This window comes from Capra hircus, chromosome 13 (genome assembly GCF_001704415.2).
Source record: "Capra hircus breed San Clemente chromosome 13, ASM170441v1, whole genome shotgun sequence".
Lineage (NCBI taxonomy): Eukaryota > Metazoa > Chordata > Mammalia > Artiodactyla > Bovidae > Capra > Capra hircus.
In genome coordinates this window covers 62,197,626-62,219,816 of record NC_030820.1, presented here as the reverse complement: position 1 = coordinate 62,219,816, position 22,191 = coordinate 62,197,626, and the positions used below count along the sequence as shown (strand labels likewise).

The window sequence follows — 22,191 nt, the reverse complement described above, 5'->3', positions numbered from 1 at the left end:
AAAGATGCTCAACATCACTCATTATCAGAGAAATGCAAATCAAAACCACAATAAGGTACCATTTCACGCCAGTCAAAATGGCTGCTATCCAAAAGTCTACAAGTGATAAATGCTGGAGAGGGTGTGGAGAAAGGGAACCCTCTTACACTGTTGGTGGGAATGCAAACTAGTACAGCCACTATGGAAAACAGTGTGGAGATTCCTTAAAACACTGGAAATAGAATTGCCATACAACCCAGCAATCCCACTACTGGGCATACACACTGAGGAAACCAGAATTGAAAGAGACACGTGTACCCCAATGTTCATCGCAGCACTGTTTATAATAGCCAGGACACGGAAGCAATCTAGATGTCCATCAGCAGATGAATGGGTAAGAAAGCTGTGGTACATATACACAATGGAATATTACTCTGCCATTAAAAAGAATACATTTGAATCAGTTCTAATGAGATGGATGAAACTGGAGCCGATAATACAGAGTGAAGTAAGCCAGAAAGAAAAACACCAATACAGTATATACTAACGCATATATATGGAATTTAGAAAGATGGTAATGATAACCCTGTATGAGAGACAGCAAAAGAGACACAGATGTATAGAACAGTCTTTTGGACTCTGTGGGAGAGGGCAAGGGTGGGATAATTAGGGAGGATGGCACTGAAACATGTATATTATCATATGTGAAATGAATTGCCAGTCCAGGTTCGATGCATGATACAGGATGCTTAGGGCTGGTGCACTGGGATGACCCAGAGGGATGGTATGGGGAGGGAGGTGGGAGGGCGATTCAGGATGGGGAACACATGTACACCGTGGCTGACTCATGTCAATGTATGGCAAAAAACAATACAATATTGTAAAGTAATTGGCCTCCAATTAAAATAACTACATTTACATCTTAAAAAAAGGAAATACACAAAGATAGAAAAATGAGGATGTGTAGAAGAGTATTTATTAATTAAAGCACACTATGACTTTATCACTTTAGTTATGAGATTTTGAGATAGCTAATTAACTTCTCTGTACCACATGTTTCTTCATTCTGAAAACAGAGATAATGATAGTACTTTATTCAAATGGTCTTCCTGTAGAGATTAAATGGATTAATCCAGGAAAAATACCTTAAGTGTTCTTATTATTTTTTTAATCATCACTGTGATAATCTATAGAAATGTCACATGAGCCAAACCCTTGAGGCCAGAAGAAATTCCTAATGTAAGAATGTAAATTCCATAAAGAAACAGATAGCATTGACATTGTCCATTTGTTGTTCAGCCACCAAGTCTTACCCAACTCTTTGTGACACCATGACCCGCAGAACACCAGGCCTGTCCTTGTCCATACTCATTCCATATAACGTCCACACAAGAGAGAGGCTAAAGTGGGAAATATGAAGAGACTTCTCCACCTCTGTTCACTGTGAACCGATTTCCCTGCAGACCTGTTTTGGGTGAGAATGTCGTCTTGGCCCTCAAATTGGTCCTCCAGTCTAGTGTCAGCACTGAACCTGATAAAGAGTCTGATATCGCCAAGGTAGTCATGGAAGAATGAGCGAATGATCAACACAGCATCTCTTTCACTCTGCTGGGTAGATCAGGTCCTGCAGATTGTCCCCAGATCATCATCCACCCACTGGGAAATTCTACAAATGAGATCATGAAAACTGAATCCTCTCCATTTAAACTGCTGATCTCCAGTAACCCACCAAATCTACATCTTAAACTGTGTGCTTGAATGAACATGTTTAGCCCAGGGAAGAGGATGGAAGGAAAAAGGCTGATCCTGCTCCTGGCTGGGAGAGGAGAAATGGTCTGGAAGCTGAAGGCTGGAGCAGGTTGGCCTTGGCAACGAACAAGGCTGAGCCGTGAGCAGAGGTCAGAGCATCCTGCCTCAACAAGGGATCTGACCATAGGTTTGCCTGCAGAACTGCAAACAAAAGATTGGCTCTGCAGCCTACCAGCACTTGGAAAGACTGACATGTGAGTCCAAATGCCTGAGCCCCGCTGGACCCTGCCTAGCCTATAGCACCAACGAAATCACTGACCTTTATCAATTTCCTTTCTTCTCCAGGTGCATTGGACTGCTCATTGGGGTTGTGGACTTTGCAATCAACCTCATGAATGAGCTGTTGTCCCTGGTAATGCACTACAAGGTGAATTGTCCACTCCTGGGGGTGCAGAGCCAGGCCTGGTGAGGGGAGGTGTGACTTTTCCTGGCTGGGCTGTACTCTCAGGGACCTTCCTTTCTGATAGACCATCCTTGGGGCGGTCAGTTGCTCCCTGCCCCGCTTCACTCAGCATGGCCGGGGAGATGAGCAGGGGACTGACATTAGCTGAAATGAATGGTCCCATGCTTGAAACATTTACCATAACCATGGATTGCCAGTTATTCCTTCATTCAACACAATTTTAATTCATTTAAATACAAAAACTATACACATCATAGTTCAGATTCACATGTATCATATAAAAAAACCATATGTGCCATGTGCCCCAAATTCCAAATATTCTATATTAGTCATTCTGGAAGGAGGCTGGGAATCTGGATTTATATTTTAAAAAATCCTCCATGTTGTTCTGTGATTTACTGAACTTGAGTCACTGCTCAAAGCGTGTTCCTCAGACCAGCAGCACTGACCTCCCATGGACACTCATTAGAAATGCAGACTCTTAGGTCCTACCCCAGACCTGCTCAATAATTTGTATTTTAACAGCACCTTCAGGGAACTGGAGATGCACAAAACTGTGAAAAACACAAAAACACTTCTCTATGGTTCCCAGGGCCCCATTTCACTCTACAAAGTTTCAGGTTCAAGAGGTCAAGGTTTCTAAGGGAATAGGGCTCTGGAATGTTAAAAGTCTAGATTCTTTAAGGTTCTAGGATTCTAATAGTCTGAGGTTTTAGGATCCTAGTGACCTCTGACTCTCAGATTTGGACTCTAGGCTTCCACTGTTCTAGAATCCTAAGGGTCAGAAGTTCTGAGGGCCCCAGTACTGAGCATCTCTGTGGGTGGCAAACAGGGTGCTCACAGCAGGTGCTCATCAGTCCTCTTCCTTCTCCCATCTCTCCTCTCCCTCCTCAGCTGCTGAACTGTTTCCTTCCTTCCCTCTGTGCATTTCTCTCTATGTGTCGCTCTCTTTCCCTGGCTCCTTGTGACCCTCAGCTGTGCCCATAAGTCTGCAGTTACCTTGAAAGCCTGGATGTGGATTACGTTAAGAACCACAAGGCTGTCACAGCCTGGAAAAGTAGTGAGGGGGCTCCCTCTGCAGCCTTATAGGAGAGGGCACCCCACTCTAGCCTGCAGCACAGGCAGGTCTGGTCACGGGATCCTGGAGAAGCTGCAGACCCTTCCTTGTGAGCAGGTCAGAAAACTGTGGCCGGTGGGGCCCCTGCAGACTGATGGCCTCTGTGGGCCTCTGAGAGCTTCTCCTGCCCTCCTTTGCCACACTGGCAGAACCTGCTGCCCAGAATGATGTGACAAAGAGGACAGGCCTGATCTGGGCTCAAATTTTGGATGTTCTCTTAGCAACTGTGAGTTCGGGGTCAACTGGCTCTACCTCTCTGAGCCTTGGTTTCCTCCCAAGTGAAAGGAAATCATAAATGCTGCAGATCTGATGAGTGGATTTAAAGAAAGAGCAGAAAGAGCTTAATACCCAATAGGCATTGTTAATAAACACGGCCCCTTCTTATGAGGAGCTGTGGTTTAACCTCCAATCCCCGGAGACTCTCCTTGACCTGGGTCCCTGGAAAGACTGGGGTTGATGAGGCTGGGGCCAACAGAATGGGGTGAGTAACAGTGTCAGGGTCCTGGAGGCAGTTCTTCTAGAAAATATCCACAGACCCAGTTCCTTGGGCGATCGCTCTGTTCTTCTCATATACTCTCTCATTGGCTCCTTGCAATGACCCTGTGGGGATAGGTAGTGTTATCACACCCATTTTACAGATGAACTAACTGAGGCTCAGAGAGATCAAGTGATATGCAAGAGGTCCCCTGGCTGTCAAGTCTGACCCACTGGGGAGTTTCAGCCACTGGTGTCTGATTTCTATTCAGCTTTCAGTGCTGGAGCCTGAGAACTGCTACTTGTTTGTCCCTTCAGAAGAGGTTTATAAACTCCAACTGGAAACTCCATAGAACAGATGAGGAAAACCTCTGTGATGCCTACCTGCTGGTGAAGGTAGGCTCTGAGCCCTGGGCTGACAGAGGATGAGACCCTCCAGAAACACACACAGGGGTCTGCAGATAAGCAGTCTAGCTTGGCTCCTCTTGTGTCTCTAGTGGCAGACTGGGTCCTGACCCTTAATCACACCCCCAGATGGCACTTGGTTCTGCCCCTGCCTAAGCCCAGAATAGTCGGACTGAGCTTTGGCTCCACTGTTGACTGAGCTCTGACACTGGTCCTGGATAGTGACCTGACCTGTGTCTCAGTCTGATTCATGAACCTGATCAAACGCTGAGCCCCAAACCATGACTCATCATGGTCCTTGATCATTCTCTTCACATTAGCCATTGTTGCTAAGGTGAGGGCATGAGGAGGGGTCAGTGCCAGGTGCCAGAGAAAGACCCCAAACCACAGGTGCCAGTCCCTCCCTGAGCCTCAGAGCTTGCAGGGTTTGGGGGGAAACACTCCTGCAGCCGTGCCTCGTGAATGCAGGAGCCAGTAGGGGCCCCGGGGTGTCCATGGTTCACACCGGGGTTGTCTTCCAGACTGGTTCCCAGGGACTTGACTGAATCTCTGTACCGTCTCCCTCCGGGACAGTCAGTGCTGCCACCATCCCCCAGGATTGACAACTGAGCCCAGTCAAAGGACACCCTCAGATACTCCTAATTGCAGTCAGGACACCCTATGCTTGTCACCCTCACCCCAGCAATAAAAAAACCATTTCTGTACATCCAGTGTGGTCTGTTGCATTCCTTCCATTGAGATTTCAGAGAAGGCGAGGTATGGGCAATCAGGGCAGTGGACACCTGGATCCAAAGCTAGCAACACATTTGTAGACCGTGTCTTCCTCCTCCAAAATGATGCCTACTCGAGTGTCACACAACCACACTGGAAACAACAAATATCAAAGCCACAGGAGAGCTTAGAGGTCATCATTTTCACCTCTTTGCTGGAAAGTCTAGGGAGACAGTGGCCCGGGCGAATGGCTTGGCACTGCAGGTGCACTTCACCATTGGTGCTCACGACAACCCACATAGTAGGCATGGCAAACCTCATTTTCCAGTTGAGGATACTGAGGTTCAGGGAAGGGAGGTGACTGGCCTAGGTCTCACAAGCACAGAAAACCAGCATTTTCATCTGCAGGAAAGGTCAGGTCACATTGAGGCCAGCTAGTGGGGCAGGAGAGTCCTTGGACTTGAATATGTTATTCCTCGACATCTGCTGTTTGAGTTGGTTGTTACGCCTGGTGCATTGGGCCCATGTCAACCCGGAACACTTGGTCCAGGAAGCCCAGATGGCTGCCCACTTGGCAACAGGCTTATAGCACCAGCAGAGACCTCTGGGTCACCTGTGTCCATCTTCTCCAGTCCTGCACCTGCCTCTCAGTAGGAACCTGATGAACTCAGCTCTGACAAAGCACAAGTAGGGCTAGAGGCTTGAGGAGCTAGCCTTCCTCACAGAACTGTGGTCCCACCATCAGAGCACGGAGTAGGGAGAATGTAGCAGCCCAGGTGCCCAAGCCTGGTGCTGGGACATGGAGGACCCCATCCGGCAGAGCCTTGCATCCATCAGCAACCACCCTCCACACTGTCTGAGCCTGCTTTATACACATCTGCGGTCCCTCTTCCCCTGGTTGTGGGCACAGAGCTGAGGGATGTGAGGAAAATCTTGTGGACAGACTTGTTCTCACCTCAAGACTGCAACCCAGGGGGTGGAGAGTGATGTGATGAACTCAGACCTGGAGTTGGCCCCAGCCTTCTGCTGCCTCATTGCAAAGTGGGCAAACGACCTGGTACCTGGATCCCCGTGGCAAAATGGAAATTAAAAGGGTACCAAGGGGATGGTGGTCAGACCTCAGTTCTGGATTCAGGCAGACTGCTTTCTAATCCTCTCTTTCCCTGTTGCTAGCTTGTGGCCTGGACAAGGAACTTCATCTTCCTGAACCTCAGGTCCCTAGTGTGCAGAATGAGACTAAATATGGGAGTCTCCTGCCAGGTGTGCTGTGAGGATGTGGAGGGATAATGTGTGTAGGCTCCTAATACAACAGTGATGAAGATATTATAGTTATTGCTGGTGTCTGGTCACTTCACTCCCCTCCACCTCAGGTGTCCCATCTGTACATGACCTCACTGCACAGGGTTATGGAGAGAACGAAGGGAGGAGATTAAGCATCCAATATGCTTTATGCTTAATCAATGAAAACCAGATTTCTTATTTTGTGCACTATAAAGACCACATGACCTAGATGGGCTCAGACTTCCGGTACACCTGTGTCTATAAATTCTGGCTCCCTGGTGACTAGTGTATAAGCTTTGGGAGGTGCAGTTCCTCACTAAGCCTCAGCTTCCTGTCAGGACCATGTTACAGATTCCAAGAAATATGATGTCAAGTACAAGTACACCTCATTAATTGTAGGGACTGGGTGGAGCTTTCTGCAGAGAAACCCTCCCAGGCACTCCTGGGCTTGGAGGACTGGATTGATTAGTGATGTCTGCCCCAAGTTCAGGAGGGGAGAGTGGAACGATTGCATGTTCACCAGATCAGGACCAGGTCATCTCTAGCGGCCCCTCCAGGCGGTGATGGGGGCATGAACACCACATATTCACAGAGGTTGGGACTCTGGGACCTGCCTAGTGCTGTCAGGGGGAGGAGAGACCCTGATCTGGGTTCCAGGCTTGGCTCAGTTTATAACCTGTTTTGTGACTCTGAGGAAGACGTTCATTTTCTCCAGGGTCTCCACTTCCTCTAACTACAAAATGAATGGAGGCTTCCTGCTACACAGTTGACCCCTTGGTGTTCTGAGAGGTGGTCAGGAATGTCTGGGGGCTACTTGCTACATTGCCACCAGCTGGAGCAACGTACGTAGGGGAGAAACCTCGGGCCAGCCCCGCCCACACCCTCACCCTTAGCCACTACGCATACCTGTGGCCAGAGAGAAGATGGGAGGGGGGGGTGGTTTCTAATGCAGCAGAAGTGCCCCGTGTCTGGGGAGAGGCAGACGTGCACCGAAAGTACTTGGCAACAGAGCAACATGCTCTCCCTCAGGGTCACCCAGGGGCAGGGTCCCCGATCTGTGTGTTACAGTAACAGTGACAACAACACGTCAGGGAGCATGTGTTCATCAGCTACGATCACAAGGCATTGTTATGACACAGGGGACACGTCAGGGAACAAAACAGACGAGATCCCTGCCTAGCAGGGCTCCCTGTCCAGTGGACGAGGAAGAAAGCTAATCTTTAGGGACCTCGTGTCCAGATTTATACATGCTAACTGTGTACCCTTCAGACCAGTTCAGTGATGTAGGTACACCCATTTGCCCTATTTACAGGTGAGTAAACTGAGTCTCTAAGAGGGAAAGATCATGAGGCTAGTAAGTGGCAGCACTCTGATTTGCTTACAGCCTCCTCATACTTTCAAGAACTGCACACACGGCCCACGTCTCCCTCCCTATTTTCCAGTGCTCCTGAATGCTGCCTTAAGTCACCACTCACTACTATGTATTGCAATAATAGTAATTATGATGACCTCTATTATTCATGGAACACCTTCCTCAGCCAGGGCTGGGTTGGGCTCTCTACTGACATTTCCTCATTTAGTGCCCCCAGCAGCTCTTCTAAGGTAGAGGATATTCTAGTGCTCGTTTTCATGGTTGAAAGCAAACAAAACAGGGCTCAGAGAGGTTATGACATTTACCTGCTGTCACACCACCAACAAGGAAAACTTCTGGGATGTACACCCAAGGATGACCTAAGAGCAAGCTTATTGTACTGTTACAAATAAAACACATGGATTACTGGATGAGTACATTTTAATTAATCAGCGTTAAAAATGCTTATGCAAGCTCTAAAACATATTTATTGAAAATCCGCTCTGTGTCAGCGCCTGGGCATGAAGCCCGTGGTTTTGGCCCTTATGGCTTCAGAGAGGGGGCGGTTATCACTGTGCCTAAGGAGCTGATGGGATTCATGCTCAAAGCAAGAGTGTGGGGTGGCCCAGCAGATGGGAATGTAGCAAGTATCCCTTAGATGTTGCTGACCACCTCTCAGAGCCCTGCGGAGTCAATTATCTAGCAGGGAACCTCTGTTCATTTTGCAGTTAGAGGCAACAGAGACCTTGGGAGAAAATGAACATGTTACTCAGAGTCACAAAGCAGGTTATTTACTGGCCAAGACTGGAATCTAGATAAGGGTCTCCATTACCTTCTCCCAGCACCAGGCAGGTCCCAGAGTCCCACTGTCCATGAATGTGTGGTGTTGGTGTGCCCATCGCTGGCTACAGGGCTCTTGGATATGACCTGGTCCCACAGTGGCACACACACAGTGCCTCCACACTCCCCTCCTGAACTTGCAGCAGACATCACTAATCAGCTCCTGAACCCTCCAAGTTCAGGAGCTGCCTGAGAGAGCGTCTTACCAGAAAGCTCTATTGAATCCCTACATTCAATCAGATCATATTTGAGACCATGGTGCTATCTTCACTAACTCAGCCCTAGAAGGGAAACAGGCTTATGAGGAAGCACACAAGGAGCACACCTGTCACGGGCCGTCTATACACCATCACCCAAGGGAGCCAGAATTTGTGGACACCGGTATACTGGGTGCCTGGGCCCATTTTATCTCACTCAGTCTTTACTGCACACAAAAGTAAGAAATGCAGTAGCCATTGCTTAAGCATTCAGCATGTTGAGTGCTTTATCTTCTCAGTCTTCTCCATAGCCCTCTGGGGTGGGACCACATGTAGATGGGAGACCTGAGGCAGAGGGGAGTGAAATGGCCTGACAATAGAAACAACTGACATCATTTCATCTTTGGTGTCACTGCATATCAGGGACCTACTTCATGCTCAGCCCTTCATACACATTATCCCACCACATCCTCACCACACATCTAGAGCAGAATCCCATCTTTAGTCCCATTTCACACACAGGGGACCTGAGGCTCCGGGAGATGAAGCTCCTTGTCCAGGCTGCACAGCCAGTAACAGGAGGAGGGGATTCAAACTCAGCTGGCCCAGATCTAGAGCCGGGGTATGATCACCAGCACCTCAATACCATTTTAATTTCCACCAGGATCCAAACACAGCTTGACTACCTATTTTACCAGCTGAAGCCTGGGACCAACACCAGGTCTGAGCTCACCATACCACACTCAGTCCCCTGGGCTGTGTCCTGAGGAGGGACAATTCTCTGCACAAGGTTTCTGCATAGCCCTCAGCTCTGTGCCCACAACCAGGGGAAGAAGGGCCTCAGATATTTGCAGAACTGGGCACAGACAGTCTGGGTGGCTCATCTGCTGACAGGCCCAAGGCTCTGGTGGACTGGGTTCTCCATGACCCAGGCTTAGTCTTGGGCACCAGCACTGTGCTTTGATGGTGGGAACAGAGTCAGGGTGAGGAAAGCTAACTCCCGAAACCTCTGGACATACCCCTACATTTCCTGGTGCTATCATGTCCAGGACAGGGTTCCAGGTTCCTAGTGAGATGCAGGTGGGCAAATGGAGGAGACGACCCTGGGTGACTAGTGGGTGCTCCCAACCTAATGCCAATTGGGCACGCATTTGCACTTTCCGGACCGGGTGTTCCGGGTTGACAGGGGCCCAGTGCACCAGGCATTACAACCAACTCAAACAGCAGAGGTCAAGGAATAAACAGGGTATTCAAGTCCAAGGACTCTCTTGCCCCACCAGCTGGCCTCAAGGTGATCTGAGTGAAATGTCCTTCCCTGGGGACCCAAACATTGGGCCTTGTCCTTGTGAGATCTGGGCCAGTCACCTCTTTTCCCTAAACCTCTGTTTCCTCAACCAGAAAGTGGGGCTTTCTGAACCTCCTCACAGAGCTGTCCTGAGCACCAGTTGGGAAAGTGGACCTGCAGTGCCAAGCCCAGGCCCTGGCACTCACCTGCCCCTACTGGGAGCTGATCATCATGGCTGATGAATGCCACTCACTGCTGCCCCCAGAGGACAAAAAAGATGCTGGCTTTGTCCTGGGTGTGATCCGTGATGAGACACTACCCAGCACCAGCCAGTGTGACTCCAGGAGGCCATGGCCAGGTGGGTGTGGGTCTTGGGAGGACAGGCCGGTGAGAAAGGACAGAGGCTGGAAGCCTGAGGGAACCATATCCCCATGGGGCAGCCAGACTCAGGGAGGAAAAAAACCTGGGAGCAAGAGTCATACAAATGTGCCACAGTGATCTTCAAATGAGAGACCAAGGAAATTCTGAATCATGGCTCACAGTCACATCAGGTCACACAGGACATTAGCAGTCATCTGGTCAAATTCCCAAGCATCTCTAAGGATGGGACCCCCACCACCTTATCAGAGAGTGGATGGCCTTATCAGATGCCACAGAGATGCTTGGAGCATTCTAGAACCAAGTCAGGGTCTTGGGACCCACATGAGAGGAAAGCCCTAGAGGAGAGGGTGGTAGCAGCTTCCTGAGGGCAGAGAAGAAGGGAAAAAGTCAAATGATAATGATCTGCTGTGACAGAGGCCAGCAAGAAGCTGAGCTCGGGGAAGATGGGGAGGGACCACCTCAGGTGAGCCATCACAGAGGTTGCAAGGTGATGTCAAGAGCCAGGGACAACTTGGCAGGTGAATTCTGGGAAAAGGGAACAGTCTGTGTGGAGGTCAAAGGCAGCAAAAGGGCTGACATCTTTCTGGAACAGAAGTAATTTAGTAGGGCTATGGAAGAAGAGGTAGATGAGTTTGGGGTGGCAGTGAACAGTACCACAAGGCCTTGACGGGGCTGCTGTTTTGAAGCTGAATGCTTCAACCTCTGGCCACTGCATTGAGAGTAGAGGGGTTAGTGGCATGTGTGCATAGAAATTTGCATACATGAGGGTACCTATAGAGGCAGATTTTGCTCACTCACAGAAGTAACTCTACTGGCTAAATGATGTAGTAGACAGGGAAGAGGGTGGTCCTGAACAATTGAAAACATTTGCCCTAAGGCCAGCTCTACTGTGAGGGATTTTATGGCGAGCACTCAGACATAAGAGAAGGTTTGGAAGGAATGACCTCACTGGTCACTGACCCTGACTTTGTGGGCCACAGATTCTAGCCCCATATCTGTCCCTGTCTTTCTGGAAGACCTCTAGCTGAGTTCCAAATACTGATCGAATAGTATCATAATTTCCCTCTGAGCCTGCGTTTCCAAATCCTGATGGAATTAAGCTGGATGATCACCATGAGTCCTTCTACCAGAACATTCTCCACTTCATCCATTCTCAGTCTTTATCCCAGCCCCCACTTGCAATGGCCGCTGTCTTGGCAGCACGAGAACCTGCTTTTAGTCTTGGCACAGTCCTCTCCATATCCACCCATTCCAATTCAATCATCCTGGGTGACCTTTGCTTCGGAAGTCTCTCTGCATTCACTCTGGACAGGGGTTATTTTCATTGGAGTCTCCTTGGATGGCTCTGGACACAGGGCTTGTTTCCGGGGGCAGCCTCCCTGCCCATCGCTATCTGGAAGATATAAGGGCCTCAACACCCAGCGCAATTCAGGAGGCTGTGCAGGCGAGCAAGGACTCCGTAAGTATTTTCCTCCAAACCCATGACTGGCGGGCTTTCCACCTAATGTCACCCCACCTAAGGCCTTCAGAAGGCTTTGGGGCTGGAGGCAGAGGGATTGGTCTAATTCAGTTAGTTTCTATCTTGATTAGAGCAAATTAAGAAATAGATTCAATTAGGAGAAGTGCCAAACTGACAAGCAAAGCAGGCTCATGATGTGGTGCCCATTTATTTGCTCATACTTTCATTCAGCAAACTTAATTTTGTTGTACTGAGCAAGGATCAGGGTTTTTTAGTATGTGTAATGAATTCAATAGTGAGATACGTCACAATCCCTCCTCTAAGGGGTGCACAGCATGATGGGAAAGGCAGCCAAGTCTTCCCTAACTGGTACCCAGGACTGTGGTCATACAATGAATGCAGCAAGATGGTGGAGTGAGGCCCCCTAACCTAGACTCTGGGGAGTCTAGAGTGATCTTCCTAGAGGACATGATATCTTACTGAATTTGGAGTCAGTAGGAAGTGACTCAGGTAAAAATGAAAAGAAGAGAAAAATGTTCCAGGCAGAGAAGCCGGCATGTGGTAAAGAGCTCTGACCTGGAGTCAGGCATGACTTTTCAAATAGTATCTCCTTCTTTCACTAGTTGTTTATCTCTGGGCAAGTTGCTCTAACTTGCTGACCTGGGCTGCCCATCTGAAACAGAGGAGATAACCACGTCTATCGTCAAGGACTGCTGAGTGTCAGTGTGATAGGTGCTCGTCAGAGATACCGTTTCCCCGTGGCTAATTCTCACTCCTGATCCTCCCATGACTGTCCAGGTGTCAGGACAAGATGTTTCAGTTTTGGAAACTTGTTCTCTTGTGTGGCCTGCTTGCTGGGACCTCAGCATCTCTTCTTGACATTCGTGGAAATGATGTTCTGAGGAAGCTGAAATCTGGCCTTGAGAGAGGACTTGACACCTTCGACAGTACACTTGAAAGTGAGTCAACAATCGTGATGGTCAATGGCACCTGGGAGCTTCCTGCTAAATACTGTGCCTGTATTACCAGAGGCTATATAGCAGGGGCTCTCTTTATGGGTTGTTTACTAAGAGAGGTGACTAATTGTTTACTATTTTTCTAGAAACAAACAACACTTAACTGAATATCACTTTACATCTTATATCGTGGTAAACTTTGCTAATATATTCGTAGGATAAATTCCTCAAAGTGACATTTCAAAAGTTCAAAAGTATGCATATTTTAAATTACAGTAGATATTGACAAATAATACCCTATGCTAATATTTTCTCCAAGAGTCTATGAGATTACCTTTTATTCCACTTCCCTGACAGCACTGTTTTGGACAACTGAATTTCTTGCCAATCTCCCAGAAGAAAGGTTATAATTCATGTCACTTTGCTTTTTTCTAATTATGAAAGAATTCACTCATATTTTTTCATATTTTATTAGTCATTTACATGTTTAACTTAAATATTTTATTTATAGCTGTGGCATATTCTTTTGCTGGGCTATTCAATTTTCTTAGTACTTTGTATTAACTAACTAGAAAAGAATTCCTACCTAGCCTAGGTAGCTTTAAAATTACCTACCTTTCTAGTTAATCATACATCCTTGTAATTCTGATTTCTTGAAAGAACTTGGCCTTCTTTTCAATTTCTGGAAATATTACCAGCACCCTGAGAAACATTCTTTATAGGAGAAACTAATTTCTGTATATGACAGCCTTTCAAACCTTGCCAGGGATTAGGCAAACTTCAAAGGGACCCACTTTCCAGTTTCAGTGCTGAGCTCAGAAGCAGAAGTGTCTGGATTATCTATAGGACCAGACGGAGTTTCCGCCTCTGTTATAATTAGGTAGATATTGTCTATTACAGAGCCAAATTGAAGTACTCTGATTACATTTCTTTTCCTGTAGCCTTTTGTGTGGTTTTTTCTGAGCTGGTTGTTGCCTTCCTGTCTCTCATTTGAATTCTTTTCTACACGTATATTCTGAACTCTTTTCAACTGTGCCGTTCTACATCTGCCATGCCACTTCCTCTATCAAATCCCTCTTTTCTCTGAAAGACCCTCTGTTAGGACTGTCTGTCCTCCTGCTCCTGAATGAATCACTGCTTTCTAGGCCTGCTATCCAGGACTCCTACTTGCCACTTTAATAATTTGGAGCCATATTTTTTCTTTGATTCTACATTTTCCATTTCTTATTTTATGCTCAGTTTGTATGAGCATCTCCTTAATCTTCACTACTAGAATCTGACGTGCAATCAATATCTATTCCCTGCTCAATAGCGGGTTGGTCGCTTTGTTGAAATGATGAGCATATATTAGCATGAAGGCAGCATACTACGAACAAGGTCTCCTAGCTGTGCGACTTTGGCCCATTTCTTAATCTTTTGATCCTTTATTTCCTCATCTGAAATCACAGATAATAGTAATATCTACTTTATGAGGGTGTTATGAAATGAAATAAAATAATCTAGGAAAGTAGTCTCATTAGTACCTGGTGCCTAGGAACTGCTTCTTAAGTTGTGTACGACACTGAACGGAGATTGTTTTTGCAGCTATCTTTCAGAATTTGAAGACTGAATTGGAATCCAGGTGTTCAGACGAGGTGGTGGAGGAGACCCAGGAAACAGAGAATTTGTTGGAACAACTCATTTCTAGAATTTTTCAAGTAGTGTACAGCCTTACAGGGTGAGTTGATGCTTCATGTTGGAGATCTTTGTCCCCAGAAAAGAGAATACATATCTTTGGGGAGGTAAGTTTAATATAAAAGAAAGAAAGATGAACAAACCTTGTGTGTTTTTGCAGAGCAGAAGGGTCTGAGGCCAGCTCTGCCAGAGCCTGGGGAAATTAGTCAGGGCTGCAGGGCCTGTGAGCATCTCATGGGTCTGGACCCTCCCATTCTGTGATTTCAGGGTCACGATGAAGATTCTCTTCTCCCTCACCTCTATCTGTTTGCTGATGCCTAAAGTCCCTTTTCTAAGGAATAAGACTTTTCTTCTCTGAATATAGCTGAGTATAAAAGTCTGAATGGCCTCAGGAGAGAGAAAACTAGAATTCACGCCACGTATATAGGTGGCTCCACACATAACATCTTGGAGTCAGGCAGTTCTGGGTTCAAATTCTGTCTCTGCATAAAAAGAATGAAATAATGCTGTCTGCAGCAACAAAAGGATGGACATAGAGGTTATCATACTAAATGAAGTGTCAGACAGAAGAAAAACATATACCATATGATACCATTTATATATGGAATCTAAAATATGATACAAAAGATCTTATACAAAAAGACTTATGGACATAGAAACAAACTCATGGTTACCAGAAGGGAAAGCAATGTGGGAGAGAAATTAGGAGTTTGGCATTAACATATGCTAAGTTGCTTCAGTCATGTCCAACTCCTTACAACCCTATGAACCATAGCCCAACAGGCTCCTCTGTCCATGGGACTGTGCAGGCAAGAATACTGAAATGGGCTGCCATTTCCTACTCCAGGCATTGAAATATACACACTACTATATATACAGGAAACACCAACAAGGACCTACTATATAGCACAGGGAACTATACTCAATATTCTGTAATAGCCTGTAAGGTAGAAGAATCTGAAATAAAGACACCTCTTTAAATATACATATCTCTACCTGAATCACTCTGCTGTCCACCTGAAACTAACACAACATTGTAAAGCAGCTACACTTCAGCTGAAAAAAAAAAAAAAAAAAACCAAATACTGGCTCTGGCACATATTCACCCTTGGCATCTTAAGGAAATCACAGCTGTCTGATCCTCAGTCTGCCATGCCATCCAATGGAGAGAATTCAGCCTCTGAGCAGGCCTCTCATGAAGACCAGAGCAGGCCTCTCATGATGACCAAAGCAGGCAAAGTCCATGAGGCTCAAAACTCAGCACGAAGCTGGCATAGAGAAGAGCCAAGCAATGGCTGTCAGGAGTGATAGGGTAAATTATGGTTTTTACACAGGGTGAGAATCAGGAATGTCCAAGTCCCAGATATCACATTCGAAGCGACTTCTGACCACAGCGCTGATGTGAAGATCCCCATCGCTGCTGACGTCACCGTGAACCTGTGAGTAGCCTTGGAATCTGAGGGTTGGGAGAGGCAGTGAGGTATGGCCAATAGGTCTCCAGCCTGGAATCAGGCACTTTTCCACCCTGCTGCCTTGGTCTCCCAATCAGTAAAACAGAGAGGCCATTGCAACTCCTAAATCCTAGCCTTTAACATGTTCTAAGAAACACTGCCCAGAACCAAATCTCTTTTTTTCAAATCCTCCATGAAATATATTTCCAAAATCATAAAACTTATCTAATCATAATAGCTGAAAATTGAGAAGACATGAACATTTATAACTCTTAGGCAAAGTTTCCTCCAGCATCATTTTGCCTCTCAAGATTCCCTTTAAATAGCAGTCGCCAGTATGGCCGTATAGTAGTGTACAGTATGTAATGAAAGGCATGTGAAATTATATAGAAACTATATTAGGAATTTTATTAATTTGTTAATTATATAAGTTATATTAGAAACAATAATTTCTAAGTATATTAATTACTTTTTAACTACGAAGGGAAAGGAAAATGCAGATGTGTAGAAGAGTCTTTATGAATTAAGTGTACTGTGATTTCATCATTCACTGGATATGAGATCTTAGGACAGTTACTTAACCTCTCTATACCAAACATTTTCTCACTGTGAAAATAGAGTAATGATAGTATTTTTCCCTCACGGTACTGCTGTCAAGATTAAATCACTTAATTCAAGTAAAAGACTTTTGTGAAATACTTAACACAGTTTGTGCTCAAGAAATGTTAACCATTATTTTTATTTTCCTTATTAGTGTGATACTGTATAAAAATTTCATACGAGCCAAACCCATGGGGCCAGGAAAGTAATACCCAATGTAAGAATATAGATTTCATCAAAAATGTACACACTATTGACTCTATCCATAGATGTCCCATGCAATGGCCATCTAGAGAGAGACTCATGCAAGCAACATGAAGAGACTTCACCTCTGTTCACTGTGAATCTTATTCCCTGTAGGCCTCTTTTGGGTGAGATTGTCAACCTGGACCTCAATGTGGACATCCATACTACTGTCACCATTGAAACTGACACTGATACCGAGACTAGTGACTCCAAGGTGGTCGTGGGAGAATGCACCAACAACCCAGAAAGCATCTCACTCACGGTGCTGCACAGGTCAGGCCAACACATCTCAGCAGAGCAAGGAATTCCAGAGGAGCTGGGACCCATAATTTCAGCCCTATTCCTTACCTGGGAGGGAGCAGAGTATGGTTAAAAAAAAAAAAAGTTCAGACTCTGGAGTCAAGCTAGCTTTGCCACTCACTTGGGTCTTGTAATCAATTTAGCCTATAGAAGCTTTAGCTATCATATCTGTATACTAAGGTTGGTAACATTACCTAACTCATAGGCTACTATGTTGACCAAATGAGAAAATGCATAGCACACTCAGAGACTATTTGGCCAAGCACATACTAAGCTTTCAGTAATAGTAATATCTATCCTTATTTTCTGTCTCTCGAGTCTTCTCATTACTAAGACCTGAGTGTTGACCTCTCAAACCATAACTGTGAATTTGTGTATTTCACCTTTAATCTTTATTTGTTTTTGCTTCATGGTTTTTGAAGCTCTGTTACATGCACATTTAGCATTGTTACATCTACTTGAAGAACTGACCCTTCTCTTACTATATAATGTCCCTCAAATTATGATAATAACAATAATAATATATTGTGTTTACCTTCTTGCCTCTCATTAGGAACAGGCAAGAAGAGTAAACCCTGCTCAGTTCAGTTCAGTTCAGTTGCTCAGTCATGTCCGACTCTTTGCGACCCCATGAATCGCAGCACACCAGGCCTCCCTGTCCATCACCAACTCCCAGAGTTTACCCAAACTCATGTCCATCGAGTCGGTGATGCCATCCAGCCATCTCATCCTCTGTCATCCCCTCCTCCTCCTGCCTTCAATCTTTCCCAGAATCAGGGTCTTTTCCAATGAGTCAACTCTTCACATGAGGAGGCCAAAGTATAGGAGTTTCAGCTTCAGCATCAGTCCTTCCAATAAACACCCAGGACTGATCTCCTTTAGGATGGACTGGTTGGATCTCTTTGCAGTCCAAGGGACTCTCAAGAGTCTTCTCCAACACCACAGTTCAAAAGCATCAATTCTTCAGCACTCAGCTTTCTTTATAGTCCAACTCTCACATCCATACATGACCACTGGAAAAACCATAGCCTTGACTAGATGGACCTTTGTTGGCAAAGTAATGTCTCTGCTTTTCAATATGCTATCTAGGTTGGTCATAACTTTCCTTCCAAAGAGTAAGTGTCTTTAAATTTCATGGCTGCAATCACCATCTGCAATGATTTTGGAGCCCCCCAAAATAAAGTCTGACACTGTTTCCACTGTTTCTCCATCTATTTCCCATGAAGTGATGGGACCAGATGCCATGATCTTCATTTTCTGAATGTTGAGCTTTAAGCCAACTTTTTCACTCTCCTCTTTCACTTTCATCAAGAGGCTTTTTAGTTCCTCTTTGCTTTCTACCATAAGGGTGGTGTCATCTGCATATCTGAGGTTATTGGTATTTCTCCTGGCAATCTTGATTCCAGCTTGTGCTTCTTCCAGCCCAGCGTTTCTCATGATGTACTCTGCATATAAGTTAAATAAGCAGGGTGACAATATACAGCCTTGACGTACTCCTTTTCCTATTTGAAACCAGTCTGTTGTTCCATGTTCAGTTCCAACTGTTGCTTCCTGACCTGCAAATAGGTTTCTCAAGAGGCTGGTCAGGTGGTCTGGTATTCCCATATCTTTAAGAATTTTCCCTGCTACAGGTTCTAGCAGGGAAAATTCAGATTGTGCCCTAATCATCTTCCACTCAATGAGGATTCCCAAAATGAGACCTTGAAATGTTCTCTCCATTTAAGTCACTGATCTCCAGTAACCTACAAAATCTAGATCTTAAACTGTGTGGTTGAAAAAGCAGGTTTTGCCCAGGGAAGATGGTAGAGAGAGAAAGGCTGACCCTGGTCCTGGCTGGGAGAGGAGGAGTGGTCTGGAAGCTGAAGACAGGCCAGGTTGGCTTTGGCAGGTATCAAGGCTGAGCCATGAGTAGAGGTCAGTCCATCCTGCTCCAACAAGGGATCTGATCACAGGTTGCATAGGGACCCCCCCCCAAAACCAAAGATAGGCTCTGCAGCCTATCATCACTTGGAAATACTAATATAAGCCCAAATGCCTGAACCCTGCTAGACACTGCCTGGCCTATAGCCCCAGGGAAGTCATCCAGCCTTCTGGTCTCAGTGTCCATATCTGTGAAATGGCATTCCACTCTGCTGCTCCAAATCCTTTTGCGGGTTTTCTCTCTGCCATGGGTGGAATCTCAAGCTCTCCCCAGGGCCACTGAGGCTCTGCCTGATCTGGATCCACCCTCATATCACTGTGCTCTCCCCCTTGCCCACTCTGCTCTAGACATACTAGCATTTGCTCTGAGTCTCAGAAAAACTCCTTCCACTCAAGGCCTGTGCACAGGCTGCTCTGGAACCTAGTCTCGAACACCTTTCCCACATTCCGTCTTATTGTACATCTCATCCTTCAGAGTCTAAAACAAGGTTCCTCCTCTTCTCTCTTGGAAAATCTGCTCATACCTTTCTCAATACTTGTCATAAGTTGTCATTATGTATTTCGTTGTATGTTTATTTCATGTCCTCCTTCAGCCAAAAACATGTTTAGCATCTGTTCTATGCCAAGCAGCTGCCTTTCTGAGCTTTGGAGAATTTATGGTGACTGCAAGCAAGGACCGTGCTCTCACGGAGCTTATGCTCTTGAGGGGAAGGCAGACAGGAGAGCATTCAGTCCAGTAATAAAGAAGTCACTTGGGAAATGTCAGATGGCAAAGATCCCTGAGCAGTGCAGCACACTTAACAGAGTGCTGTGATACAAACTGATGCAAAGTCCTACCTTAGGCAAGCAGTCAGGGAGGGCTGCCCTGAGGTGGTGAAAGTTATGCTGAGAGCTGATAGTGGGAAGGAGCGAGCCTTAGAAAAACTTGTTTAATGCAGGGTTGGCCAAAAAATTTATTTGGGTTTTGTATAAGATGTTACCGAAAGCTCTGAATGAACATTTTAACCAATCTAATATTTAGGTAACATATTAGGAGCTGCTTGTGCTTTGTTCATCACTGTGTCCTAAGTCAGGCTTGGTTCCCAGCATATAGTTGGTGTTCTATAAACATGTACTGACGAAATAAATGAATGGATGGCTAGATGGACGGATGGATGAGGTCTCAGGATTGTGATGAGATGCTCATGAGCTACTGGGGTGGGCTGCTGGTCAACCATAGGATTCTAAGTGATGATCCCCCTGGGTAGAGGCTCAAGTCACCTGACTTCAGGGAGCTCCACCATATTCCACCCTCTTTTCCACTGCTCCTCCTTGGGCGCTCTGCCGACTTCACTGACCTTTATCAATTTCCTCTCTTCTCCAGACGCTTTGGATTGCTCAACAGTGTTGTGGACACTGGAGTCAACCTTGCGAGAAGTGTGGTGTCCTCTGTAGTGCAGGATGAGGTGAGTCACCCACTCCTGGGGGTGTAAAGCCACACATGGTGGGGGCAGGTGTGTCATTCCGTGGGTGGGCTGTACGCTCTGGGCACCTTCCTTTCTGAAGGGCCAACTTCCCTTTGAGTTGTCAGTTGCTACTCTCCCCGCCCCACCCCACTTCACTCAGCCTGGCCTGGGGAGGAGAAGAGGGGCCCAACATGAGCTGACATCACTGGGTCCCACACTTGAACCATTTGCCATACCCACGGACTGTCAATTGGCCTTTTAACTAATATTTTTCTTATTTCAATACTACTTTATTTAATTTATTTAAATACAAAATCTGTATGTACCATAGGTCAGATTCCTATGTATCATATGCAAAACCATATGTACCATGCGCCCTAAATTCCAAAGATTCTAAATTAGTCACTCTGGAAGGGGGCTTGCAATCTGGGGTTGTTGCTTTTTTTTTTTAATCCTCCAGGAGGCCCTGAGATTTACGGAACTGGAGGGTCACTGCTAAAACTATGGTTGTCAGACCAGCAGCACTGACCTTCCCTGGGCATTTTTTAGAATGCAGACCCTTAGGTGCCACTCCAGACCTGCTGCTCATTAAGTTGCCTTTTAACGAGATCCTCGAGGAGTTGTATGCACACAAAATTGTGAGAAACACTTCTCTATGATTCCCAGGGCCCCATTTGACCCTTGAGGTTTCAGAGTCCAAAGGACAAGGTTTCTAAGAGCACAGGGATATGGGATACTTATAGTCTAGATACTTAAGGTACTGGGATTATAATGTTCTGAGGTTTTTAGGGTTCTAGTGTCCTCTGGATCTCAGATATGGGCCTTCTAGGTTTCCACTGTGCTAGAATCCTAAGGGTCAGAAGTTCTGAGGCCCCAAGTAGTGAGCATCTCTGTGGGTGTCGGGCAGGGTGCTCATAGCAGGTAATAACCAGTCCTCTTCCTTCTCACATCTCTCCTCTCCCTCCTCACCTCCTGACCTCTTTCTTTCCTTCCCTCTTTCCAATTCTCTCTGCATGTGTCTCTCTCTCTTTCCCTGGCTCTGTATGACCCTCAGCTGTGCCCACGATTCCGCGAGCTCCTTGAAAGCCTGGATGCAGAGTGTGTCAAGAAACTCATCGGTAAGTCACAGCCTGGGGAAGCGAGGAGGGGGCTGCCTCTGCAGCCTCATGAGGGATGGTATGCCACTCTATGCATACAGCACCAGCAGGTCTGGTCAGGGGATCCTGGTGAAGCTGAGGACCCTTCACCCTGAGCAAGTCAGGAGAGTGTGGTTGGAGGGGTCCCTGCAGACTGAGGGTCTCTGTCAGCCTTTGAGAGCTTCTACTGCCCTCCTTTGTCCCACTGGCAGAACCTGATGCCCAGAATGATGTGAAAAAGAGGACGGGCCAGATCTGGATTCAAACCCTGGATCTGCTACTTAGCAACTGTGCAGTCCTGGTCAACTGGCTCCGCCTCTCTGAGCCTCAGGTTCCTCCCAGGTGAAAGGAGATTGTAAACATGGCTTAGCTGATGAATGGATTTAAAGAAAAAGCAGAAAAAGCCTAATATCCAGTAGGCATTGATGATAAAAACCGCCCCTTCCCTTCCCCTTCTTATGAGGAGTCGTGGTTTCACCCCCAGCCCGCGGGAGCTTTCCTTGACCTGGGTCTCTGGTATGGCTGGGGTTGCTGGGGCTGTGAGCAACAGAAATGGGATGAGAGAAGCATCAGGGTTCTGGAGGCGGTTCTAGAAAATAGCCACAGACACAGTACGTTGGGCCGTTGATCTGTGCTTCTCACATACTATCTCACTGGATCCTTGCAACGACCCTGTGGGGATGGGTAGTGTCATGATACTTATTTCACAGACGGACTAGCTGAGGCTCAGATAGATGGAGTGACACACAAGCGGTCCCGTGGCTGTCAAGT

The 22,191-nt window shown here is 46.4% G+C and overlaps 1 protein-coding gene across 1 annotated transcript; it reads left to right on the top strand.

The window, feature by feature from the left end:
* LOC102170799 (short palate, lung and nasal epithelium carcinoma-associated protein 2B-like) lies at positions 12,504-21,766 on the top strand. Its single transcript, XM_018056867.1, has 7 exons — positions 12,504-12,651; positions 14,233-14,365; positions 15,657-15,761; positions 16,734-16,892; positions 20,203-20,284; positions 21,339-21,402; positions 21,633-21,766. Exons 1-7 carry the CDS (start codon positions 12,504-12,506, stop codon positions 21,764-21,766), a joined length of 825 nt encoding a protein of 274 aa, XP_017912356.1.

Bases quoted from the DNA above. Each gene is read 5' to 3' on its own strand.
- LOC102170799 (XM_018056867.1), top strand. From the start codon at position 12,504: ATGTTTCAGTTTTGGAAACTTGTTCTCTTGTGTGGCCTGCTTGCTGGG. The intron at 14,366-15,656 runs GTGAGTTGATGC...GTTTTTACACAG, and splicing joins GTAGTGTACAGCCTTACAGG to GGTGAGAATCAGGAATGTCC. The intron at 16,893-20,202 runs GTCAGGCCAACA...TCTCTTCTCCAG, and splicing joins TCACTCACGGTGCTGCACAG to ACGCTTTGGATTGCTCAACA.